Source organism: Onychomys torridus, chromosome 15, assembly GCF_903995425.1.
Source record: "Onychomys torridus chromosome 15, mOncTor1.1, whole genome shotgun sequence".
NCBI classification, from domain to species: domain Eukaryota; kingdom Metazoa; phylum Chordata; class Mammalia; order Rodentia; family Cricetidae; genus Onychomys; species Onychomys torridus.
The window spans coordinates 19,644,518-19,671,643 of NC_050457.1; the positions used below are offsets into that span (position 1 = coordinate 19,644,518).

Here is a 27,126-nt window from a genome sequence, read left to right on the forward strand (position 1 = left end):
TAATTTGGACAACATTGGGAAGATAGATATTTTCCAAGCCACCATCTCTCTGTGGCTGAAAGGGGGAGAGGGTGTGTGTGCAGGATGAACTTGGGCTGTACAGATGTGCTGTTTGGTTCTGTGAGGCTTGAAGCGAAGGGTGAGTCAGACAGCCTGCGGGGTTATTAGGTGCTGAGCACAGTGTGAGTGAACTTTTAGGGCCAAGGCTCCCCATGCTGAGAATCCCCTCTCTTAGTTGATTGAGCATCCCTGTTCCTCATTGGGATGTACACGGCTGGCTGAGGAGAACACCTCATCCGATGCACATCCAAGCACAGTGACGGGGAGTGTAATGAAGCACTGTCGTGAAGCAGCGGTCCCCGTGTCTGGGCCTCACTGAAAGCTTCAGAAGGGAGGATCAGGGTGATGAGTCAGCCCCCGTTCCCATTTTCTGCTGAAGGTAATTGCATTTCCATTAAATGCTGATGTGTTCCCATTCCCGGAGAGTGTGCTGAGAGGGGGAGAAGGGGAGGGTGGGGGGGACTTTTCCATCTGAGCCGTGTCTGCTTCCGAAAACACTGCTTGTTACCACCCACACTCAGAGGGAGACCATCGCCTCAGTCAGAACAGCTGTCCTAGAACAGACAATAAATGCCACTGAGGATGGAGAGAAAAAGGGAGCTCTTGAACACTGTTGTTAGAATCGGGCATGGTACACTGACTGCAGACAACAGTGTAGAATGCCTGAGGAGCTTTGGTGTTGTTGGCTTGGTTGGTAAAGATGCCTTCCACCAAGCATGTTGACCTGATTTCCATCTCCATGACCACACGGTGGACACAGACAAAGGACTCCTGTAAGTTATCATCTATCCTCCACATATGTGCTGTACCACATGTGTGCACATGCATACATATGCGACAATAAATGAGTAAATAAATAAATCTAAAAAAATATTTTAAAAAATGTGCTTCCAGAATGTAACACTAAGTGCACACAGGGTCCAACCTCTTCTGGGTTTACATCCAGGGAAATGATATCAGCATAACAGAGAACCACCTGCAAGTTTCTGTTTGTCACTGTGTGGTTCACAGGTACTAACAAAGAATCAACCTGGGGCTGGTGGCATGGTTTCGTGGGAAAAGGTGCTTGCTGTGGACCCTGGAGTTTGAGTCTCAGAATTCTTATGATAGAAAGAGAGAAGTGATATAATCATTATGAACAATATCAACATAAATATTATAGTCCGTGGATATATGCAATCATGGTAATGACAATTTCTGAAACAGGAAAACCTGGCCTGTTCCTTTATGTGCTGGTAGCCAAGTTTCCACTGGCATCAGAAACCTGGGTTTGAGAATGGGTGCCTAGGATAGCCACACATCCCACACCTAGTCGCAGCTGTTATCGGGACCTAGTGTTTGAGGCCAGGATATTCTCCCTAGCTTTACTGTCTGCTCCCCATCCCTCATTCTACTGGAAATGCTTCAGCCACTGGGAGTGAAGAGGACAGCCCAGCAGCTCCTGAGTGCAGGTGGTAGTCATGGGGATGTCTGGAACATGACGCAAAGCCTGATGCTTTCTTAAGACCCAGTTAGCTGGTGGGGCAGGGGCAGGGGAAAGGGGGAGGAGATGGAAATTTAGACAGGGCTTCATTGTTGTAGCCCAACCTGTGCTGAAATGTACTATATAGCCCAGAGGGCTTTGAACTTATGGCAATCCTTCTGTCTTAGCCCTGCTTAGTGTTAGGATTATAGGTGAGCGACTTTATGCTGGAAACCTCCAGGTATTAGCGACTATCTGCCTCTAAGTAAAGCTTCAACTTTACCAACTACTGATGATGTAAGGGAAAGTGCCATCATAATCTGATGCTGGTCCAAAAATTAGGCCATCCCATTATCTAGCATTAGCCTCTAGCATTAGCAGCTCATGCCTTAACTCACCAGGCCATGAAGCCATCAAAACCCACTGGCGGTGGATCTAACTGCTCAAGAATCCACTCAGAATCCTTGGGCCAAACTTAAGATCTGCTTTGCCTCAGGGGCTTGGGTGGAGCCACTGTATCTCAGTGACGTCAGGCCCAGGCTCCCTACTGATGGGTGCCTATGGGCAGGAAAAAGCAGCTGGATTCAGGGCAGTCTAGAGAGCCTGGTGCGCATGAGCCATCCAAATGTGTGTGCACTCATCACCTGAAACGCATCTGCAATGTGGATGTTGATGATCCGCACTTCCCCTCCAGACCAAACCTTGTTGTTCGTTTGAGAAAATCAACACCTAACATCAAGTCACTGCACTGCGCTCTCAAATGCCTCTGTACACAGCCCTGCAAGGATAGTGGCCCTCAAAAATCTCATCGGTGAGAGAGCATGGAGTAGTGGAGGAGGAGCAAATGACCTGTTCCTATTTCTATGGGCTTCTGATTATTTATACCAAACAGAATTTCCAGTGAAAATATAAAGCCTCTCCCTAAACATTTAATCTTCTATTTTCTTTAAAAACACCTCTGCATTTATTCATTTATTTTATGGTGTGTGTGTACATGTGTGCACACCTTGGTGCCGATGTTCAGTTCAGAGATCAGCTTTGTGGAGTCATGTGGGAGCCAGGGGTCTAACTCAGGTTATGAGAAGAGCTTTTTACTGGCTGAGCCATCTTGCATGTGTACAAAGTTAGGTTGTGAACATTAACTGCATATAATTTGTATTTGTCAGCCATACTTACTTTATGCTAGAAAGAATAAGAATAAAAACAGCACTGAGTCCTTAGCCTAGCGGATCTGATTTGATTGTGGGAAGCAGAAAACTTACTGAGAACATTAACAAGAAAGTGCAGAATGCTGTACACAATTCTTAAACATCCGGCTAAGGGATTCTGTGAGTGAATGCACCTGAAGAAACCTACCCATAGGACAGCCACCTCATTTGCAGAGATATGTCAACATAGGAGCTTTTGAATTTTAACTTTTAAAAGGCAAACAAGACTCTTCAAATTCAAGAGCACAAGGGTGTTTCCCAAAGATCTCCCCACTGGTTCTAATCCACAGACAGGACTGACTAAGGGAATTTGTTGTTGGTTCTACACTTATGGAAAGAATTCATGAAAATATGACCCTAAGATTGTAATATTCTGGGACTGGTTCACTATCCAGGTCATTATTTTTCAAGGTTCTACCCACATCAAAACTAAAGTCAGCCCCAGACATTTCATTTTGTCAAATTCTCACTTTTCACATGTAGCTTTGTGGTTTGTGACCTTCTATCAATCCAGTTAGAGTCAGATTAGTTAGAGATGGATTCGTTTTGATAGATGGGTTAGTCATAGATGAATCAATTTGCTCTTTTTGATATTCAAATGAAAGAGCTTACATATGACGATTCCTGTGTATTAGCCACCCTTGGCTGGCAAACAAAAGAGTTCTCAGACCATGCCCAATTGCAAGACAGGGAAGTGGGGTGTGTGTGTGTCAGAAGAGCTAGATTCCCTAGCAGGGAAAGCAAAAGAAAAGCGATCACACGAGCAGTTTGCAGAAGCTAATATATATATTCACTGCGAGGCCAGCAGATGGGCCTCTGAGTGATACCATGGGAGGGAAGGCTGGGACGGGACCTGCACTCAGTCCTAGGAGCCAAGGAACTCCAGAGAGGTTTGGCTACAGCCAAGAAGTGGAGATGCCATGAGAGGATGGGACAAAGGAAAAAGATGGCTTAGAGAGGGCTAAGTCGGGGCAGAGGGGAGGGAGGGAAGGAAAGAGAGAAAGAGGAGAGCGAGTGAGGAACAAGAGATAGAGAGCTAGAGACAGAAAGACAGAGAAAGACTTATCTCCCTGAAACCCGTGCAAAAATGATGAATGTGGCTATACTTGTGCCCACCCAGAGGATACCTTACTTTTTAAGGTGGAAGTCCCAACCGTATTTGCTACCAGGAATCACAATATTAGAGTTAATTTCAACACTTTGCTCATGTGAGGCTACTACTTTCATTTACCTCAGCTATCAAGCCTGATGTAGGGTTGGAGTCAGACTCCCACAGAATCCAGGAGGGACACAGACCCTCCACAGGGCATTCATGATCCAGAGTGCCCACACCAACCGCCAGCAGCATGGATAGAGACGTGACTTCCCATCTCTCTTGAGGCTGCCATACATTTCAGACACACACAGGTGCCGGTTGTGTGTCAGCCTCTGTCTGTCTTCAGACAGCTCCATGGGGATGGAGCAAGAGTGCTGTCTCAGAGACCATGGTGTGCACCATGGGAGTGGCGATACCGCCTGTCCACACTCCCCAGACCCTCTCATCAGTTTCTGCTCAGCAAATGCCCTTCCTGCCTCGCTGAGCAGTAAAGAGCCTGCATTCTGTCAGTCTCAGAAGACGCAAGTTTCCAGTTGCTTCATCTACAGAGAGTGAAGTATAGGAATCCACAGAAGCCCGAAGTCAAACTCAATGTACAAGGACGAGGAAGGAGAACTAAAGGGTGGGACTTCATTCTCAGCTCACAACACAGAGCTCCTCATCCTCTGGAACTGTCTAGGTGATAGGACTGTCTTTGTTCAGATGAGGCTCGTTTTGATGGGTTCCTGGGTGGAGCGGGCCACCAGAAAGACATACCACAATTATGTGTCCTCTGGCTACAGACTGGGTTAGTAACTGACCATGCCCATGAACTATGGGATCTGGAAGCTTCACGCTGCCAAACTCATGACGTGCAGGGAGAAAGGTGGACTTGGAGAAGGCATGGAGGCCCTTCACCCTCCCCACGTCTTCATCTGGCAGCTCACCTGCATCCTCTGTAACACCCTTGATAACAAACTGGGAAATTCAAGGTAGGCATTTCCCCGGGATCTGTGAGCCATCACAGGAATCAGCTGAATGTGAGGAGGTGGGTTGGGGAACGGTCAGTCTAGCTGGTCAGTCAGAGGAGGCCTGGACTTGCAGTTGGCATCTGAAGCATTGGAAATGGGTTGGTCACGCGGGATTGAGTCCTCAACCTATGGGACCTGTCTCTGAACCTAGGTCAATGTCAGAGATGGATTAGACTGAAGGAGTTGCAGCTGTGGGGAAAATGGTGGCCGAGGTGACCAGAAGCGCTGTGCAAGAGAGGTACAGGACTCTTGCCTGTTTTATCCATATGCCCAAAGGACCATTGGACACAGTCTTATGTTACATAGACCTTTCCATGGAAAGAAACACCTCCTGAGCAGTATGAATGGCAGACACCTGACAAGGACAGTACTGTCCCCAAGCCAGGCTCGGGACAGAGAGAAAGCAGATGGAGACGTGGCCAGCCCCTTACCGTAGTGCGGGATGATGGCCCAGGCCATGGCTGAAGCGTAGATTCCACCAATCATCCAGAACATGCAGAGCCAACTGAGGTGCTCACCCCGCTTCTCCCGGGCTAGGACTTCAGCAAAGTAGGAGAACACAGTAGGAATGGCGCCTCCAATCCTGCCAAGAAGTGCAGAGAACACATGAGGCTGGGCCTGGGACAGCTAACGTGAGGTAGGAAGGGCTAATCCAAAGCAGACTCTAACAATTCATATTCTTTCCCACTCCTGACAGAGCAAGCAATGTGCATTTTCTATCATTTTTTAATATGTGCCCAAGGCCAATCCATGACTGCCTCATCCAAACTTGAAACTGCAATTAAGCTATGTGGGCAGCAGGTGGCAGTGTCACCCCACTCGTGCAGTTTACAGCTTCGCTTGCAGCTCAGACGAGGTTTATGCTCAGTGCTGGATAGTCTACATGATATTCATTTAAAAGTTACAACATTTTTTGTTTTTAAATAAGTACCTTGACTCATTAAAGCAAAGAGAAACACTGTGGTGTGTCTCATCCATATGACTGTTGGGAATTTTGGGCACAGCTGTAAATAGCTCTAGGGGACTGTCTGAAATCTTTAGTCCCTGGTTGCCACCCCACAGCATGGATCTTGTAGCCTGATGGAGTGATGTGATGGCAGACATGCTGACAGATTGGTTCTCACCATTGTTCAGGAGACAGGACAGCTGAATGAGTACAAACATAAGGGTTTGTGCCATAAATGTACCAAATGTGATCTTTTGTTCATTCCTCTGACTTAAAAAGGAAGATTTTACTGTATTTATTTATTTGTGTGTGTTTGTACATATGTGTGGGTACCCTTGGAGACCAGAAGAGAGTGTCAGCTCTCCTGGGACTGGGTTATGCTGTGGATATTGCTCTGTGTAAATAAAGTTCTGATTGGCCAGTGGCCAGGCGGGAAGTATAAACGGGACAAAGAGAAGAGAATTCTGGGAAGTAGAAGGCTGGAGAGAGACACCGCCAGCCGCCGCCATGAGAAGCAACATGTAAAGACACTGGTAAGCCACAAGCCATGTGGCAAAGTATAGACTAACAGAGATGGGTTAATTTAAGATAGAAGAAGTAGATAACAAGAAGCCTGCCACGGCCATACAGTTTGTAAGTCATATAAGTCTCTGTGTGCTTTCTTGGTTGGGTCTGAGCGACTGTGGGACTGGCGGGTGAGAGAGATTTGTCCTGACTGTGGGCCAGGTAGGAAAACTCTAACTACAGAGTTATATATAGGTGGTTGTGAACCACGCACGTAGGGGCGTCTGCCCGAACTCGGATCCTCTAGAAGAGTAGCAAGCATTCTCCACCACTAAGGTATTTCTCCACCCGCCAGGAGAGGGTCCTGATAAGAAGGGCCAGCTGACTTGAAGATAGGGCAAGACAAGTGGCCATCCTCCTCAGGTGAAAGGCTCTCAAGTAAAAGGCCACACGATTAAAATTTTGTCTAGTCTGGTAGGTAGGTGAATCATAGATTCCATCGTAATTTCAAAAAAATCTTGAGCCTAAATTTTGTAAAAACTGCCTCAGGAAAATATTACTTTTATTTGCTTCAAATTATTATCTTAAATATATTGTTTTAGGCTGGGTGATGGTGGTGCATGACCTTAATCCCAACATTCGGGAGGCAGAGGCAGGAGGATCTCTGTGATTTCGAGGCCAGCCTGGGCTACAGAGTGAGTTCCAGGATAGGCTGCAAAACTACACAGAGAAAACTCTGCCTTGAAAACCCAAATACACACACACATGTATATGTGTATGTGTATATGTATGTATATGTATATATACATGTCTGTATATATATATATGTGTATATGTATATGTATGTGTATATGTATATATGTGTATAGTATGTGTATATGTATATATGTACATATATGTGTATATGTATGTGTATATGTATATATGTGTATTGTATATGTATATATGCATATATGTGTATATGTACACATATGCATATGTTATGTGTATGGTATGTGTATATGTATATATATATGTATGAGTATATGCGTATATGTATATATGTGTATGTGTGTATGTATATGTGTGTGTATATGTATATATATGTATGTGTATATGTTTATATGTGTATGTGTGTATGTATATGTATGTGTATATGCATATATATGTATGAGTATATGTGTATATGTATATATGTGTATGTGTGTATATATATGTATGTGTATATGTATATATGTGTATATGTATATATACATACATATTGTTTGATGTTGGGGTGTAGGGGCTGCAGTAGAGAGAGAAGAGTGTCAAGATGCTGTCTTCATTTTCCCAAGGAGCAGAGCATTCAGCTTTCTTGGAAAAGACTGACACCCAGCTAGTTCACTCTAGTTACTTTATTCAGATATATAAAAGGTTAAATGAGGTTGGGAAAGCTTCCAACTACCAAAGTTCTCTTGCTCTTGCTCCCCTTGAGAGCAGACAACCCCCACACATCTCAGTCTCTTGTGATGATGGCCAGCCAGGAGTGTTTAGCCAGGTTTGCCAGGAGTGTCTTAGAACCAAGGTCGGTGCAGCTGCAAGCTCTCACCCAGCACCAAGTGCAGATTCTCCAGAGAGACGACAGTTCTTCAAGGTTCAAACAGGTCAAAACAATGTCTCAGCCTCTACTGATCAACCCAAACATAGCAAAGGCTTTGCTGAAACATTTCTCTCAAAGCCAGACACAAGGGCCTTACTATACATTCCACTTAAAGTAAGACATAAAAGTTTTACTTACATATCACTACACACACACACACACACACACACACACACACACACACACACGTATGTATGTATGTAAACACACACATATATGTAAAGATGTCAAACAATAAAACCAGGGTGTAGAGCCAGCACCTAGAGATAGAGCCTGAAATAATGTATCCATTCATTTATGGTACCATAAGGTAAATTGCTATTGACATTTCGAATAATGTAATGTCAAAGAGTAAAACATGTCCATCCATTTAACAACTGATTTTTGTTGAGCCTTTAATACAATAAAGGACTATTAGTCATGCCTTCAGCATGCAATTTCAGGAAAGGTCATTCTGCAGCAAATTGGCCTGACCAAATGAACCACAGGACATATAATTCTCTGTGTTAACTGGGAGGTCAAAATATGGCACCATTTTAAGTATCTGTCCTTGCTTACAATGATGCTATAGTCATCCACTGTGGACACGGGCAGACGGCTCAGGTCAGTGTATTCAGTCTATGAGCTGTGAAATCAATTTAGTAATCTATATAGCATCTTAGAAAATTTGATAGAAACGATATTTGATGTTACAGCCTCCACTGAAGACATAAAACTTCAGTTTATTTTATCTGTCTGTCCTATGAATTCTGTCCGAGGAGAGGTGCTCAGAGAGATGATGTCATTGTCATTCTGTTAATGGTATGGGCGGTAAAGTTGTAACTGCTCAAATATTTCAGAAGAAATGTAAAGCACTCAGCCATTTTGTATGGGGTACTGATTCTTCAATCAGTTCCAGGTGTTGTGTAACAGTTCCCTCCAAGATTGAAACATTCCATCCTGCTGGAAGCTGGGGAAGCAGAAAGGTGAATGACTCCAAAACAGCTTCAGGAAGTTCCTAAAACTGACCAGGTTCACTAGGCCCCTCCCTGCCCAAAACCAGCGGCGCTGCCTGGGAGAGGCTTAGACCAGAGTCACTCAGAAGAGATACTTTCCAACCTATTGAGCTGCCTGCAGGCTGTGCAGTGTGCTCCATGTTTCCCGGCTTCTGTGAGTTGTCACCCATGCTGAGGTGGGTTTCAGTAAAGCAGCTGTCTTTGTGTCATCCCTGCTTCTGTCAGTGACCCCTCACCCATACTTTTATAAGTATCCCCAATAAAACTCATTGGTTCTTCAACTTGGAAAAAAATGATATTTGATTGTAATTCAAGGAATAAGGAAAAGCATAAGTCCATTTTATGAAGCCTTTGCTTCTATAAACATTTGTGGTATACATTAACATATATAGTTACATGTACATCTATACACATATTCATGTGTATTGTAAAGGGCTATAGTATCTGTCTTTCTTTTGTTTCCCTCTTTCTCTCTACCCTCCTCTCTCCCTTCCTTCTTTGCTTGCTTTTCTAGTGCTAAAGATCAATCCCAGGGCTGTATGCATGCTTTGCAAGCACTACACCACTCAACAGTATTCCCCAGACCCACAGTGCATTTCTTGGTAAGAGTTAGCAGTAAGTCCCTTGCATAAAGCCTTTTTTCTTTTTCTCTAGGCTGTGAACACTGTGACTATCTAAAATTCCTAGAGGGATAACTGCAAAAGTATTCTGATGAAACACATGGTGGTTAACATCAGCACACACATGGGCAGCAAGCTGGTCCCAGTTCCACCGACCAAATCCTCAAACAAGAAACATGCATGTGGTAGGCAGTGAGAACTGGCTGGTTCCATACCTCAGTGGACTCATAATTCTGCTTGGCTTTTTGAGAAGCTCATGCGAGGTCACTTTTAACATTCAACAATGTCTGAACAGATTTTAAATGGCTTCATTACAATACACATCCAGCTTTCACATAGCTTTGGGGGATTCAAACTCAGATCCTCATGTTTGCACATATGGTAAAAGCCTTTAACCACTGGGCCATGTCTCTAGCCCTGGCACCAGTTTTCAGGGCATAAAAGAAGCTCTAGTTTTGACTGACTCTTCACATCCTAATTAATAGTTCCTCAGGATTCTGGACACTCTGAATGGAACAGCTATAACTCATACTTCGTGAAAGCAAAATTACATGCCAAGATATGCCAGGCACCCTGAAACTGAGATAAATGTACTCCAACATGACTAAAATTTTAAGACTGCCTGTTAGTTTTCAATAAGTCAGAGTTAAAAAGAGAAAAATGATGTATTCAGTAATCAAGCTCATTTTGATGCATTGCCTTTTTCTAAGATGGTCCTTTTTGCATGGATGATTCTCAATCTGTTTGTACACCAGGGTGCAAAGAACTCTAATTAAGGGTAAATGAACCTGAGGGGTTAGTGTGGGATGCCAGTACATCTTTTGTAAAATTCTCTATTCTCCAAGATCTATGAAACAATCCAAACACTCACTCTCTTATTGTGGACTGGTCATCTATTTTAGAGAAAATATTGCCATCATCTGTAGCCTACTCTATTCAGAGGAAAACCATCCTTTGTGCTGCCATGTTGTCTGTCTCAAAAGTGAAGGGGGAAACTGCCTGGTGTATGCCTTTGTGTCTCATCACCTGGCCCAGTGAGCATGCATCCACATTTACTCCTAAGATTTTCAGACTCTTCCATGTTGAAGTAGGTGCACCAGACCTCCTGGAATGTGCTGTTCTGATGACTTAAACATCCTGAAAAACAAGGGCACATGCCCCTTTCCAAGTCAATCTGACCACCAAAGAAGCTGAGGTTGCTGAGTTGCAAGCAGTGAGCCAGCCTACCTTCCAGTGTTCCTGAGGTACCATGTGCCTTGGTCACCATGACCAACCTTTTCTCAAATGCCCTGTTGGTCCTTATGCCAGAAAGAGTTCACTTGGGACTGATCAGAAGATGCTGGGAAATCCTAATGGACATTCTAGGAGCTTCTAAAACACCTGGATGTCTTTCCTAAAAATGTTGTAGCTGCAATAATTTCCATCAATAAAAATTTATTGGCAAGAGGCAAAGCAGATGTACTTATGTCTTGCAAATATAATTTAATTTATACAAAAACTGGTGATGGCAAGATAAAGCTGCCCACAGCCTACCCAGCCTTCAATGTTTGCAAATTAAAAAAAAAAAAGGTTTTCTTTGCTGTTTTACTGCAACATTTTCAGTGAGGGTCTAATCAGAATTTACCATAAAGAAAAACAGCAATGAACAATAATAAATATGGACCACAAGAAGGCAGAAGTGGAATCCTTAGGCATTGCTGGTGATAATGCAAGTTAGTCAGTCATTATACGAAAATTAAACTACCATATACAATACAACTATATTATTTCTTGGTGTTATAACAAAGGAATCTAAGCTGGCATACCAAGCAACACCTGCATTTCTGTGTCTAAAGTGACATTGTTCACAGCAGCCAAGATGTAGAACAACCACCTGTCAACTATTAATATATTGGGCTGGGCGATCTTCTTTCCTTGGGGAGCTGTTCTGTTTGTGAGAGGATAAAGTGTGGTGCATATTCGCAATGGAGCTGTATTCAGCCATGAAGAAGAATGAGATTATGGGATTTGTGATTGGCCAAATAAATAAGACTCAGAAAGACAAATATGATATGTTTTCTCTCAAATACAGAAATAAAAGAACAGAGCAGTAGACTTAACACACAAGCAGAAGGAAGACACTTTGAGGAGGAAGGAGGACCATGGGGGTGGGGCAGATGAGAGAGGTAGAAGGCCAGACGTGAGCAAAGCACGAGGATGCATGTGTGTGAGAACATAATGAAATCCATATGCTCACTGGAAAGGTAAACTACGAGGGACGACACACTAACTATTTGTTTTTGGTGATGGTATTTACCACATTAGGATAAAGTTGCTGAAAACACACCAGAGATAAATATTTTGGTGGGAGTGCTCACAGTCCATATATCTATCAGTATCTCTTAAAAGTGTTTTTGCTTCTGTTTTTTTTTCTCCTTTGACCCATGGCTGTGGATGTCTACAGATGTCTAGAGCTATTCAGGGGCAATGTGAGTTGTTAGGACTCAGGATGCTAGACATCTCTCAATGCATAGGACAGGTCCTCAGGAAGAACGAATTATGCAGCCCAAAGTATTAACAGTGCTAATGATGAGAAACAATTACAATGAAGGGAGATTTAATGTGAAAAATATAATTGCTTTCATATTTTAAAAATCCACAACTCAAGGATTAAGTAATTATCTCATACTATTTGATGGGTGAGACATCCCTAAATTCCCTTACCACAGAAACCTTATTGTTCATTATATCATGATAGCTAGCTATTAAAAGCTGCTCAACCTCCTTTCTTTAAAGCTAATCTGTGATGGAATGTTTACATAAATGAAGCAGTCAGAGCAGAGTGGTTTATAAGGAACTTCCTCAATATCAGACATTAAATCTCTCCTATGAGCTTCCAAAAATGTCAAATCTTAATTATCCTTGGTAATAGGAGGCACAGAAGAAATAACCATTGAAATCCACATTGTACAGGGAGAAAATTATCCAGCAATAAATGTATATAAATATGCACAAATGAACTGAATATCAATAATTGGCAGCTTAGAGTTGGGAAAATAAAATTTCAAATAATTTAACAATATTAATTTTAGTAGGTAACATTAACTTAAGATTTTTTTACAACAATATTTATAAAATTATTATATAATATAAGAAGTTATAGATTGAAACATATTCCTAGAGTAAGTTGGGACTCTCCTCCAGTGCACAGACCTTGGTATGTGTGTGATTCAATTTGGTTAAATATCATAGAACATATTTACCTATTTTTCTCAGTAACCTAAGATGAAGTCATGAGTGAGACATTATGTAAGACAAAGAACACACCAGCCTTGCAGGCAAGATTCCCCCTCTTTTGGGAAACAGGAAGAAGTTATGTGAGTTGAATCAGGACAGTGTAGCAGGTGATAGAAGATGTCTAAGCTTTCTCTCCACACAAGCTTGACCATCCTGATCCCTCAGTGCTCCAGTCCAGATTGGGGGCAGCGGTGGGGGTGGGATGGGGTGGCATATATGTTCACACTGAGTTATGCTGGCTGCCATGGCTTGATGAGTTTTGTCCAAAGGCCCATGCACTCTGGGCTTCGTCTCAGCCTACCCAGTTTTGATAGGGGATACAACTTTTGAGGTGGAATCTAGTTGGAGGTGTCATGCTATTGGGGGATGTGCTCTGGAAGGGAGTATTTGAACCAACATCTTCCAGTCTTTTTAAAATATTTCTTTTGTTTTTGATATTACAATATAATTACATCATTTCCTCCTTCCCTTTCTTCCCTCCAAACTCTCTCATAAACCCATCCTTGCCCTTTTTTAAATTTGTGGCCTCTTTATTTTTCACAAATTGTTCTTATGTGCATATATGTATGTATATATATATATATATTCCTAATTATAACCTGCCCAGTCTGTACACTGTTGCTTGTATGTATATTTTCAGGGCTGACTATTTGGTATTGGGGTGGTCAACTGGTGTGTTCTCCCCTGGTAAAGACTCCCACTCTTGGCTTTCTTTAGTTGCCTGTAGCAGGAACCTTAAAAGTTCTTATTAATGAAAACAAACCTGTAGGCTCTGCCTCCTTCAGTAAATCCTATGGGCCTGCACCACCACAGCGGGCTGAGTGTAGCTTGGGTCTGAGCTGGGGCCCACAAGGCCACAGGCAAGCAGCTTTTTCATGAATTCATACCACCCCATGTTGGGCGCCAGATGTAGCAGGAATCTTAAATGGTTTTATTAATAAAAATAAACCTGAGGTCAGTTATTGGGGTGAATGCTGGAATACCAGAGAAGTAGAACAAGCCACAGCTTCCTCACCTCACCAATTCCTCAGCTGATCCTGTTTCCTCAGACTGAAAGCCTCTGTGTCCTCATCCCAAATAAATCTCAGCTGAACGGCTCCTTGAAAGCCTGAAGCTTAACTAGCCAAATGCTTCTAGTTTCTGGTCTTCATGCCTTATATATCTTTCTGGTTTCTGCCATCACTCCCGGAGATTAAAGGCTCGCTTTCTTGGATTAAAGGCATGAGTCACCATGCTTGGCTATATCCTTGAACAGATGGATTTCTGCCTCTGGAATGTTAGGGTTAAAGGCGTGTGCTTCCACTGCCTATCCTCTATGTTTAATATTGTGGCTGTTCTGTTTCTGACCCCAGATAAGTTTATTAGGGTGCACAATATTTCGGGGAACACAATACCACCACATTCCCCCCTTTTTTGTCTAAAAATTTAAAAAGATTATAACTAATACAAGAAAAACTATCTAGTAAGTTTATATAATATATACAGTCAAGAGTTACATTAACAATGTCTTGTCCACTAACATTTGACAGATTCAGATAAAAGTCTCCATTATATATATTAACAATGTCCAGTCCAGTAACATTTGATAAACTCAGACAAAAAAAAATTCATTACTTAACCTATTTAAAACAGGTAGTTCCTTTTAAAAAGTAGATTCCATAATCTCCCTTTTTGTCTTATCATATCCATAGTCTCTCTTTTTTTCTTTTCATAATAGATTCAATAATCTACTTTTTGTCATTTTTATATCTTCCTCATTTTATTTTTAGAGTAAATTCAATGATCTACCCATTTATCCTATTATTACTTTATCTTTTTTCTCTGAGTAGATTCAATGATCTACTTCAAATCTATATATTCTCTTTTTTTCCTTTTCTTCCTTCTTTTTCTTTTTTTTTAAACAAAACCTCTAAATCTAATCTCCAGCTTTTTTCCTGACCATTAACAATTAACAACTTGTAACCAACCATTGTAAACAATGACAATATCCAAAACTCACTAAATGATCAAAAACCTCCAATCCCACCTCTTGGGAATGTGGTCATTGTTTTCTTAAAATTACTTCCTTCTTCCTGGGTAGTTCTTTAAGTAGGGTGGAGGCCTTGTATTTTCCCCCCATCCACTTTGGGATGTCTATTGTTGTTGTCCTTATTTTGCTCATGTTTAGGCAGTCCCATTGGTGAGATGTTATAGGTGTAGCTTCTGACATTTGTAGAAGAAATAATCTTACAGCAAAGTCCCTGACCCTCTGGCTCTTATAACCTTTCTGCTCCTTCTTCTACAGTGTTCCCTGAGCCTCAGGTGCATCTTTTGGGACTGTGCTCCACAATGCTGCATTTTGATTGGTTGTGGTTTTCTGTAGTGGTCTCTGTCTGTGGCAGAGAGAAGTTCCCTTGATGAGGGTGAGGACTTCCCTTATCTGTGGACGTAGGGACAAATATTTAGAGTGTAGTTAGGGATTATGCTGGTTTAGTAAAGTGGTGGCTGTAGGTTTTCCTCCAAGATCTATCTTTTTTATTTCCTAGCTTCCATGAGGCGAGCAGTTCACTCTCACAGGCTACCTGCTTGTTGGTATACTGCCTTGCCATAGACCCAAAAGTAACAGAATCAATCAGTTATTGACCAAAACCTCCCAAACAGCAAGCCCCCAGTGGCACACCACCTCCAACAAGAGCACATCTCCTAATCCTTCCCAAATAGTTCTACCACCTAGGGACCAAACATTCAAATATATGAGGCTCATGGGAGCTGTTCTCATTCAAACCACCACAGGATTCTACTTCCTCTTTCAATTCTTCAGTAAACAAGTGACAAAGAATAATTTCACTCTAGGGGCTCAGGCAAGGGTTCAGTGGGGAAAGTGAACCCAGGAAGATCTGAGTTCGCATCCTCAGTAATAAGCCAGGTTTCGCAACATAAGCCTATAATTCCAACACTGATGGGCAGAGACAGGTGGATTGTGGGCAAAGAGTTGGACAGACAATTTAGCTGAAACTGTAAGCTCCAGGTTCAGTGAGAAATCCTACTTTTAAAAAAGAGGCAGACAGACAACAGAGGAAAACTATTCTTCAGACTTCAATCTCTGGTCTCTTCTTAGGCACCCAATGTGTGAGCATACCCACAAACACATGTATATGTGTGTATAAAACACAAAACATATAAAGAATACTTTAATGACTTTAGTTATTGCTTGTTTACAATGTTATTTTTAAATAATCCTTCAAATAATCTCTCTACCTTCCATTTTTGTTAGGAAGTGGGAAATTATGTGAGAACATAATTAAGGAGGCTGAGGTATTTCTGTAAAGCCACATGTCCCACATAGATGATAAGCAAGGCTCAAAACCCACCAGGAGCAGGCAGACCTGGCAGCTTTTATTAAGACAAGTATTATGGGCATATACAAAGAACAGTGGATGGTCTAGCCTGTGTCAGGCATCAGAGCCGCAAATAATGCACTTGGAAAATAACCTTTTATTCCTAGTTTAAAGTCAACAAAAAGGAAGATGTTGTATGCCAGGCAAATTGTATTGCCATAGCAATCTGGAAGCAACTGGTTATGCTTTAAACTGCATCCAGAAATAAAAATGTCCAAGTAATAGCTCAAAAGATGTCAACATCTATTTTTAACTTTTATTTCCTGAGGAACCTTCACACTGATTTCCATAATGGCTGTATTATTTTGCATGTCCACATGAAGTAATTATGCTGCTCTAGGGCATATACCCAAAGAATCCCATCTCCTACCAGAGAGACACCTGCACATCCATGTTTAAGGCTGCTCTAGTCTAGATAAGAGCACAAACCAGAAACTCTCTGAGCAGGCTAGGTTGACACAGAAGACAAGGGTACTATGTTGATTAGAAGGCACATATTTGTTATAATTAATCAAGATCAAAATAATTGGGACAGGCACACTTACTGGTAAAGGATCTCCTCCACCAGTGGAGAGCCTTAGTTCTCCAGTCACCAAAACCATAATATAAAAAAATAATATTTTTGACACAGGAAGTTATTTTCTCAACACTTTGTAAACTATAAAGATGGTGTTTTGTAGGAAACTTGGTCATTTGAAAACATTGATTTGTAAACATAATTTGGGCAGATCTGTGCATTGCTAACAAAAGATGACAACAAAAAATTTTTAGTGCAACTCTTCTAATTTGTTTATAGTCAGATTGGTTCCCCCAAGCCTTTAAATCTGTGGATACATATGCACTTGCAGAAGCAGCCTGGTGCCTCAGGGAGAAAAGGCACAGCCACAGATCAGGATGCTGAAACTGTCTTGTATACAAAAGTTCGTAGAGCTCTTAAGAATAAGACAGAGGTGATTATTATAATTGTCTGTGAGAAATTATAAAAGCACACTGATACAATCAGTCACTTGTGGAAAACATCTTCTGTTCACGCTCCCTCTAGATCTCTACTTACCCATCTACCTACCATCCTTCCATCTCCCCTTTGCCCCTTCAAGCTCTGCATGAAGCAGACCACCACTTGCTAGAGCTGTAGACAAAATGTTTCCACCCTCCAGAGGCTCTAAGGATGAATGTAAAGGGTGCATAAGGCTAATGTGTGATCACGGGATGTTCTGAGTGTGGAAGCTATTTTGCTTCATTTTGTTCCCACTGGGATCAACATTACCTTTACCACAGGGTAGACTGGGAGATAAAGTTTGCTAAAAAGGTCAACCTTAGCATCAGGCAGCCTTGTAAAAGGCACTGTCTAAGATAGTGCCTTTCAAAAGAAATAATAGAGTGAGCAGAGCCACATGCATAATTATGTACTTTCTAGAAGAGATACTAAAACCAGGGGAAAAAACAAGGTTAACCTTAATATGTTCATTTATCAAGTATTATTACTTAACACATATTAACTGTAAAATTATCCATGAGATAATATTTTTTTCATATTCCCCAAGTCTTCATATTTTGGAGTATTAGCTCTTTGCACTTATAATAAACGCATTGCAGCTGGGTAAGCCATATTTAAGGCATTTGGTAGCTACCTGTGGCCAGTTGGTTACCATACTGAACAACAAATCTTCTAAGAAAACATTAATCCCCTATGTATAGTTTGGTTTGATATTATTTTTCAATTAAAGATTCAAGCATATGCCAGGAAATGTCTTCCCATTCAGTTTTCTGAGGTCAGAGATCTTCCTGGAACTGATCTGTTACAACATTTAGAAGCACCCATCATGTCTGAGGTTTGGTGTCACACACAATCAGAGTCATTTCTGGTTGAGTCTCAGACACAGCAAGCTTGGTTATGACCACAAGCTTTGGAGCTGGACACCCTCGGTTTGAAACCTGGCTAGATCAGTCACTGTGTGCCCTCAGGTAGTTACCACACTTTCATGTGCCTTACTGTCCTCACCTACAATATATAGACAACCATAAATGCATGATAGTATTTCCTAATGGGGATCAATGAGGTTTAGGTGAGTCAATTTGCATTGTGGAACCCTTAACTTCTCACAAAGCAAGCACTATTTGGTTATTTAATAAGACATTTTAAAAATCTTAAAAATTTTTAAAATTAATTTTCACTCTCTCAATGTGGTCAGTAAATTATTTCTTAGGAGAAAAACACTTTTGAATGGAAAACTGTATAGTTCTAAATCCGACTAAAAAATCAGAAAACCCAGGGGCTATAGATCATTTGGAAAAACAACAGCCTATCTGAGCTTTGATTTTCTAATTAAGGAAAATACTTTTGAATGTCTAATTTTTTAAAGCAGTTGTGAAAATAAAGCTCCTGGGAGAATCCTGGTTAGTGGCAAGGAATTGCACACGGCCACAGTGTTCCTGTCATCCAGTCAGTTAATGAGCACCACACAGTGCTATGAGGTGCTGTGGCTGGGCTCCGCTCACACTGGGGGACACGATTCTTCTTTCATTCTAGTGCACAGAAACAAAGAACTCTGACTTTCACGGCTGCTGCTCTTCTCCTCCCCTGACCATCATGCTCAACGGTGCCAGGTCCTCAGTGAGCAGCTCCTGATTCTGACATTGCCTGGCATCCTACATATTATCATTCCCTTAATTAACAGTGACTGGAAACAAATAATTTAATTCTGGGGCAAATGAAAATGAATTAATGGTGCCAACTCCATTTCCCAGCTTTCTAATTGTCTGTAACAAAGGAGAAGCGGGACGTGTGTTGCCTTGGTGTGAGATTCATTTGAGGAAATAAATAACAGATGGACAATTAGTGAGATCCTATTCCTCACCCAAACAAACACTGACGTACCCAGCAGGAAAATCTATCTTTGTACAGAATAAACATTTGAAGTCACAAAGATTATGTCTTCTGGACACATTTATTTTCTAAGAGTAAACACCAAAGACGTGACTTGGTGAAAAGAGAAAAACAAAGCAGAAATCTGAGCATGGTAGCACACACCTGTTATGCCAGCACTTGAGATGCTGAGGCAGGAGGATCAGGTGCTGGAGGCTATTCATTCTGATCCTCACAGTGTGTTCCTATCCAGGGGGTGGGGCGGAGAGGGAGATGAGAACATGCCAGGAGCATATTTGGTTATTTAGAGACAGCAGCAAATCTCAGCCTAAAATCAAACCTCCCTCCAGTCCCTTCAACATTCACAGCAAGACACCTAAGCCTTGGATTTGAAATGTACGGGTGACTTAATTATGATGTTTGCAAGTTAACAAGAAGGAGTATAGCCATTCCCAGTTATAAATCTGCAACATGCATGGTGTGGGCTCGGTGACCTAGGACTTCTTTTTATGTTGTGATGTTTGCAATGAATGGACCTGGTGGGCTGATGCTCTGCCAGTGAGACTCTGCCACTGCCAGGAATAGCTTTTCCAGGGGAATATTCTGGAACCTTAGAATCCAGCAGGCACAGGATGGAGCTGGCGACTTCCTGACCCACTGTGAGCCAGACTTGAGCTCACTGTCACTGATCACCTCCCTTCTCAAAGCCCCTATGCTGACTGGCAGACTACAATGTCACTTTGGTCTACTGGGATCCAGCCAGCATCCAGTAAGCTCTGAGAAGCCTATTTTATTTATTTTGTTTTTCTTGAGGCATAGTCATCACCTTTGGGGAAGACTGTAAGAAATATTCACAATCAATTTTCGCCGATGTAGTGGTATCCTTCCTCACAGACACTGGCTTCTCCCTTATGCAAGGAGTTCTGGGTCTGTAAAGTAGTGCCCACTTGGAAGTTGACTGAGGAGCCATGACTGTTTTCAATGACTTGAGTTAGAGCTTTGTTCATTCAATATGGAACATCTCTGCTTATACAGATAAAATAAGAATTTAACAGTTCTCCATTTCACTTCTGGGAACCACGTGACCTAAACATTGGTCTACAGGTTCAGGCCATTGTAATCACACCTTGCTCTATTGTCCTTTACAGTGCCTACGGCTGTCTTCCCTCAGGCAGTTAACATGTTGAGCAGTTGTCCTATATCTGCAGACTGTAGCCCTTTGGAGTCTGCTCAGCATGTACTGACAATATTCTGAAAAATACTGGTTTTAGTTAAGAGCTTGTATGTAAGAGAAAGATGTGCTGGGGTTCTCTGTCTTTGTAACACAGAATTGTGTCATGCTCTGTAGGCTGTGATCAACAGCTGCTGCTGTTATGAGTTCTCAAACTCATAAACTATCCTGTCTCCCCTATTTCGTAAAAAAAGGAAGTACAGTTCCTAACAACATCTCAAAAAGACTATCGCTAAGTCGTCAATCAGGAGGCAGAAATTTATATTTCTACAGATTTTTCCTTATATTTCTACAAGTTTCTCATAATCTCATAATCAGGCTGCTGTGTTTTTTACACTGATGGACCCAGAGTAAGCACATGCTTTGGTCTCTTTCAAGAAAACAGCTACATCATCGACACCCCTGCATGTGGCTAGTAGTATGATTCTAGTTAACTCTGCCCAAATCAGGAACTTACAGACAAAACTTATTATGTTTCCCAAAGAAGGTTTCCCCCCTAGTTAAACACACAGAGGCAACCTAGACCAATAACGCCACAGTGCTTGAGACAGCCTAATCCTAGATTTAAGAGCAGTCCTTAAATAATGTGAACCATTGTAGTAGGTACAGCTCTTTCTTACTTAAATCTTCAAAAGAAATGTGTTTCTGAATATGTATTTCTGTGCAAGCAGAATGCCAACTTAAGCAAAACCAGTCCCCTAGAGGTAATTCACACCACCACCCACCGCAGGAGCATGGGTGCTTAGTACCTTCTTGGATTGAAGTGTCTATAATCACAATTCTAGGAATCAACCTCGGGGCTCCTTAGGCTGACACACAAAAAATAGAAGAAATGTGTTACCAGTTTCTTTCTTGGTGCTGAGATCTTTTGGCGTGAAACTGTACAATTGCCATTAAACACGTTACCATAAAACAGGAAGGAGAAAAACCTTACCCGAATCCAGAAAGCAAACGACAGAGGAGAAAGAAGCCGTAGCCTTGCACAAACGAAGAAAGGAAGGCAAAGAATCCGTTGACAGACATGCAAATCAGGAGAGACTGCTTCCTGCCCACCTTGTCTGCCAGTCCTCCCCAGAAGAAGGCTCCCACCATCATCCCGAGGTACACTATGCTGCCTGCAACACACAGAAAACAAAAGAGCAGGTCAGAGGTTGGGAACAGACAGCACACGGAACAGCCGACGAGGCACAAATCACACTCCAGCACTTTGCACGGGGAGGAGACCTCTAAAAGTGCACCGCCAGGGATACAGCGATTGGCGGACAGGTTGGAAGTTAGCTCTGCCAAGTCTTTGAGCACCCTGACCCCTCAGAAGCACCGATGGGAAGTCATTCCCTTTGCCATCTCATGTGGAAGACGAACTGGTCACATTGCGCCCCAGCCTTGTGAGGTTTGGGTATGCGGTGGGAAGGCACGAGCAATCTCACAGAACAATTCTAGGGGCTGTTTCCAGGTTTCCACTTTTGGTTCGAAAGCCCCGTGTGTCACCATGTTGATGAGGACATGGTGGGAAATCAAGCCAAGACCGCTCCAAGGTCAAAGTGGACCTCCACACTGTTTTAACACTCTGCTTGCACCAATGACCTGTGCTAAGGCCAGACCTTAACCCTTCTAGTCTCACTTGAAGACTCTGACCCTTGCTGTGGAGTTGAGGAAAGAGGACTTAGCCGTGACAAGGATGAAATATAAACGGTTTCTAGATGTTTTCTCAGCAGAGAAGACTCTTAGAGCCAACAGCTGAGTGAAAGGAGAAATAGTCTTGGTATGTCAAGAAATGTGAACGATGGCTTTGGCCCTAAGGAGAACAAATGGAAAGCTAGGAGCTAGATGCTCCCCTCACTGTCACTGGAGTGGATACCTGCATTGTTTTCTTACGGTTTATCTATTTTTATGTTTTCTGTGCATTGGTGTTTTGCCTGCATGCAAATCTGTGTGAGGGTGTTGGATCTCCTGAAACTGGAGTTACAGACAATTGTGAGCAGCCATGTGGGTGCTGGGAATTGAATCCAAGGTCTACTGGAAAAGCAGCCAGTGCTCTTAACCACTGACCCATCTCTCTAGCCTTTTTTTAAAAAAATATTTATTTATTTTTATTTTATGTATATTGGTGTTTTGCTGGCATGTATGTCTGTATGAAGTGTCAGATGCCCTGAAAAGGAGTTACATACAGTTGTGAGATGCCATGTGGGTGCTGGGAATTGAACCCAGGCCCTCTGGAAGTGCAGCCAGTGCCCTTAACTGCTGGGCCATCTCTCCAGTCCCTCACTTGAATTTTCTAATTCACTCTCCTCTAAGAAAAACAAACCTCCAACAAACATTGTGCAAACCTTGGTGAGGAATGTAGGTGTGGTAGATGTTAGTCCAGAAGCCTTTCTGAAACAGTGACATGTCCAGGAGGAGAGATACAAGCGAAGGTTCTTATGTCTAGAAGGGCCACTAAACAGGCTGCTACTCCAGCTTTTCAGCCATTTCTTTTCCCCCTTCCCCTCTCTCTTCCCCCTCTCTCCCTCTCTCTCTTTCCCCTCTTCTCTATTTCTGCCTCTCTCCCTCTTTCTCCCCAAGTTCCTGCTGTCTACTCCTGGCTGGCCTAGAACTCACTATATAGACCAGGTTTGCTATAACCCTCCTGTCTTAGCTTCCTGGGTGCTAGGATTTATAGGCATGAGTCACTTGTCCAAGCACTATTTTTAAATTTACATTCCAGATAGTCTGACATTGATATAAGAATGAAAAAAAAGGGCTAATTTATTGATGGAGATTAGTTTAAGAAATAGCCTGTTTAAACAGTTACATCCCTCCTAATTATTAGTGACCACATAATTAATGAGTCAATATGAGGCTCAGGAGGAAAACACTTAACAAGACCTTCCAAACATCACATAAAGATGGCTCACACAAGCCATGGAAAGTGTCTGAACAACTGTAAACCAGACTCTTTCTTTACCAAAACCAGCTTCCAATTAGACTGGGGTCCTGTACAGAAGTGGACTGAGCCTTTGTGTGTGGCAGACATCATTTTCTTTGTGCCCCATTTCCTCCCTCTCAATAGGGATTACTCCTATCATGAGATCCAAAGCGTGCCCAGAAGATGGTATAAAGAATGCATCCACACAAAGCACGCAGTCTCGTCCGAGGAAATGCGTATGTAGCCAAGCCCTCATTGACAGCATAAGAGGCACATGCTTACCAACCACACCTCTCATGACATGGAGAGTAAGCTATTTTGTGATGGTGTCTCTGTCTTTAAGACTGCCCACACATCAGAAAGTGGATATCTAATGCTCAGGAGTGAGTGGCCTATAGTTCCTGGGACCCAAACACTTGGAAGTCTTGCTTGTAGTTATGGGTCCAGAAACAAAGGCCCTTCACCCCCCTTAGGTTCTTCAGTTTCTTTCTCTACCAAGAGAAAGCCACCATGACAGCAGTACTAATACGACCTGACCTCGCTGCGGCTCTCTCCTTCATTCTGCTACGGGAAGTGAGGGCACAGCAGAGGTGAGCTGTCTGCATTCAATCCATAGCCACTTACCAGAGTTTTCATTCGCTCCCTTCCTCCCACCCTCCATTCTCCTTTCTTTTGAAAAGGTCTCCCCATGAAGCCCAGGCAGGTCTTGAACTCATGCCTTAGCCTCCCAAGCCCTAGGTTTACAAGCAGGTGCCACTGCACCTAGACTCCATTTACTCTTTCAATGACAGTAACAGCCCCTGCTGTTACTCACACTGACTCTGCATCTTTTGGGGGTTTTGAAGAACATGCCGTACTTTGGTTAATTAAGCTTCACTACAGTCTTGAAAAGTGGATATCATTAACCTGTGTCATAGATGATGGAACTGGTAGATTATGTAGCGTGATCTGACAGAGAGAAAAAGGGCACATCAGGGTCATGAGTTCATGTTTCTCAGGTTAAACCCTGGAACTCTTCTCAGGACTCATGGTGTGTTGAAAACACCAGGTTGTGGCTCTGGACCCTCCATTGGGACCCTTCAGGCTTCCCCTTGATCTGGGCACTTTAAGGGTTAAAATCCAGTGCTGTAGGACAATGCCTAGTGCTGTGAAAGAACTATTCTGATTCCCAGGGTACTCCTATTACCACATTGAACACCACCGCTGTTATTTCTGCCAAGCTCACCTTGAAAATACGCTCAAATCAAGAACCAGATGGTATAAAGTAGGCTCACTAGCTATTGAGTTTCTGGTTGACCTCAACCATGTCCCATTTAAGGAAAGTGAATGTGAGTGCCAGAGGCAAGTAGTTAATCTGGGTCCTCCTTATCCCCTAGACTCTAATCACCCATGACTCCCCACTCCCTCCAGCCCCCTGGCCAGGAAGACATTTGGATATTCAGCCTCTTGAGAGAACATAGTTTGTAATCTGGACTGAGTGGCTTATCAAAAAGTAAGCCAGAGGGCAACATCCAGGCTAGACCTTCCACGGCCTGGGGATAAACAGCCAGACCAGAACAATGCTGGAGCAGGCAGCCAATGCTGGGTCCCCTCTGTGCTCATTATACTCTATCAGGATATTTTAAGGAGTCATTTGGCCCGAGCCCAATGCAGGAGGTGTGTCCTTCAGTAGAGTCCACGGTGGAGAGGCTGTTAATTCTCATGCAAACTCTGGAGAGACTCCATTAAGAATGGAGCACGGGTGGGGAAAAACTCAAGACCTGTTAAAGTCCTCCACAAGTGGCAGGTTTATCACATAAGAGTGCAACCTCAAGCTGCATATTCCTTCTGCTTTCACTCTGGCTAGAAATGCTTAAGCTCTGAAGGTAGTATCTTTCGTGCTTTATGTTTGTTTGATATTGGTAATTAGACTATTCCATTGGGCAAGCTATGGAAAGGATTAAACCTACCAAACAGCTGATTTGAGAGCAGAACATAGAAATTATAATCTTCATTTGCCGATTGTGTAAGCTAATGAGAGCCAAACATTTGAGTGCTCACAAAGGCTCAGTGTGAATAAAACTGTGACCGCTCAGATCAGGAGTGGGAACTGTGTCCCACTTGCCATTTGTATTCCCAGTGTTGTGCAGGGAGTCCTTGAGAACCTGGAGCAGCTGTGCAGTCTGGGTGTGCCCTCTGCCCTCTTTGCTCTCCAGTCTTCATGAGTCTTTGCTGGTCAGGGTTACACAGACCTTCAGCCAAAGTCCCTCAGTTTAGAAGTGGGAAGACTAGAAGTCAAGAGAAGGCAGATTTTGAAATTGCACCTTTTAGACCTTTGCTCTTCCAACTATGACCTTTGGGCCAAGGGCTTGACAGGAACCCAAGCTCTTGGACTTTCTGGGGTCGACTTGTTTACTTGGGCCTGATCCTTGATTGCTATGTATGCTCATGTGAGTCTGAAAGTCCTCTTAAGTTGGCATGCTTTCCACCTAAACATCCCCAGAAATACATGTCTTACTTAGGGTCTCATATGTGTTTGTGCAGGGGACATAGGTTACAGGATATGCTAACTCTGAAGACAAAGAGCAGTCAGAGCTCCCTGGAGGAGCTGGGGATCACAGAAGGGCAAGCAGGGGGCTTAGAAAGGGCTCCTCTGTGGGCATGGTTTCCCACTCCTTTATTCCCAGCGCTTTTGGAGTTTGAGCCCAGCCTGGTCCACAGAGCAAGAATCAGGTCAGACAGGGCTGCACAAAGAAACCATGTCTCAAAACCTCTTCTTCCCCCGCAAAAGGAAGGGTTCCTTCCTTGGGACCAGGCAAGCCTCCAGTCCAGTTCTGGGAGAGCAACATAAAAACACCCTGGACTCTGACTCCTGAGTTCTCTCATCAATTTATCTAACCCAGTGACGCTTCTGGAGGTTGAACCTGGGACACAAGCTCATGATACCCTTTCCACAGCTCTGGTAAAGCCCCTCCCCCCCTTTTTTTAGCCAGCCCAGTGTCTTAGTTTTCAGAGAAGTACCCCAAGGCCTGGAGTATGGCTTTCTCATCAAGGCATTTTCTAATGTGGAGGCTGGTTCAATTTGATTTAACATACTCTATTTCCCCTGATAAATATCACATTTCCATTTCTGTCTCTGCTAAGCTACTTTTGATTCTTCCTGACATTCCCTGAAGGGGGGTCACATGTTTTCTTCTAACATCATTTTAAACCCCGTTTAAACAAAACAGACCAATTTAGGAAACTGGCTGCAGTTTTTCCCCCCTTATAGTAACTGCCAATTGGTTTTTTTTTAGAGGTTTTAAACGTTTTGGTTATCTGTGGCTAATGGATGACTTTAGAATTCATTGCACCATGAATTTAGAAATTTATTTTCAAGAAGTTTTCTACGGTGACATGCTAAGTTTATTGGGGAGGGGGGGAACACCTCCATGAGGCAATAATGATCCTGTCCACCTGTTACATGGAAAGGGAAGTGTTTCTTATGTTAAAACTTCTAAGTCAAAGTGCAATGAATCATTTTGATAAAAACAACATTTCTGAGACTGTTTGGAAAGATTACTATAACGTAGTCTGCCGTATTCATAAAATAAAGAAAATACCATTATTGCCCCGATTGTGCTCAGTATTTCTAGATATTACTCCTTTTATGAGTAGCAGATACACTTATTTTCCCCAAAGCTAGAGTTTTCTCCCACAAACCCAGGGTATGTCTACAGAAGACTCTCACAGACAGATTCTCTCTTGACTAAAACTATCCAGGGGGACTCTTCTCATCCCAGGTCCTGACTTATGGCTACCTGTGTGCCTCTCCGCATTGTTTAATTTTAGCAAGGCTCCTGAACTCCCCCACACACCCCAGCACACACACACAGCCACCCACACACACAAGTGGACCCCCCGCCCCTACATACCCACAAGTGACATCCCTCGATACCTAATCAGGTTCCTCACCCTCTACCATCCCTGAGTA

General features: G+C 42.8%; 1 protein-coding gene across 2 annotated transcripts in view; it reads right to left on the reverse strand.

The window, feature by feature from the left end:
- Sv2c (synaptic vesicle glycoprotein 2C) overlaps window positions 1-27,126 on the reverse strand; it is a 183,415-nt gene that overhangs the window by 73,803 nt on the left and 82,486 nt on the right. For both annotated transcript variants that reach the window (XM_036206940.1, XM_036206941.1), the window contains exons 3-4: window positions 21,204-21,384; window positions 5,268-5,419 (exon numbers count right to left, since the gene is read on the reverse strand). In XM_036206940.1, coding sequence (XP_036062833.1) covers window positions 5,268-5,419; window positions 21,204-21,384 — 333 coding nt within the window. The remainder of the gene's footprint in view (window positions 1-5,267; window positions 5,420-21,203; window positions 21,385-27,126) is intronic.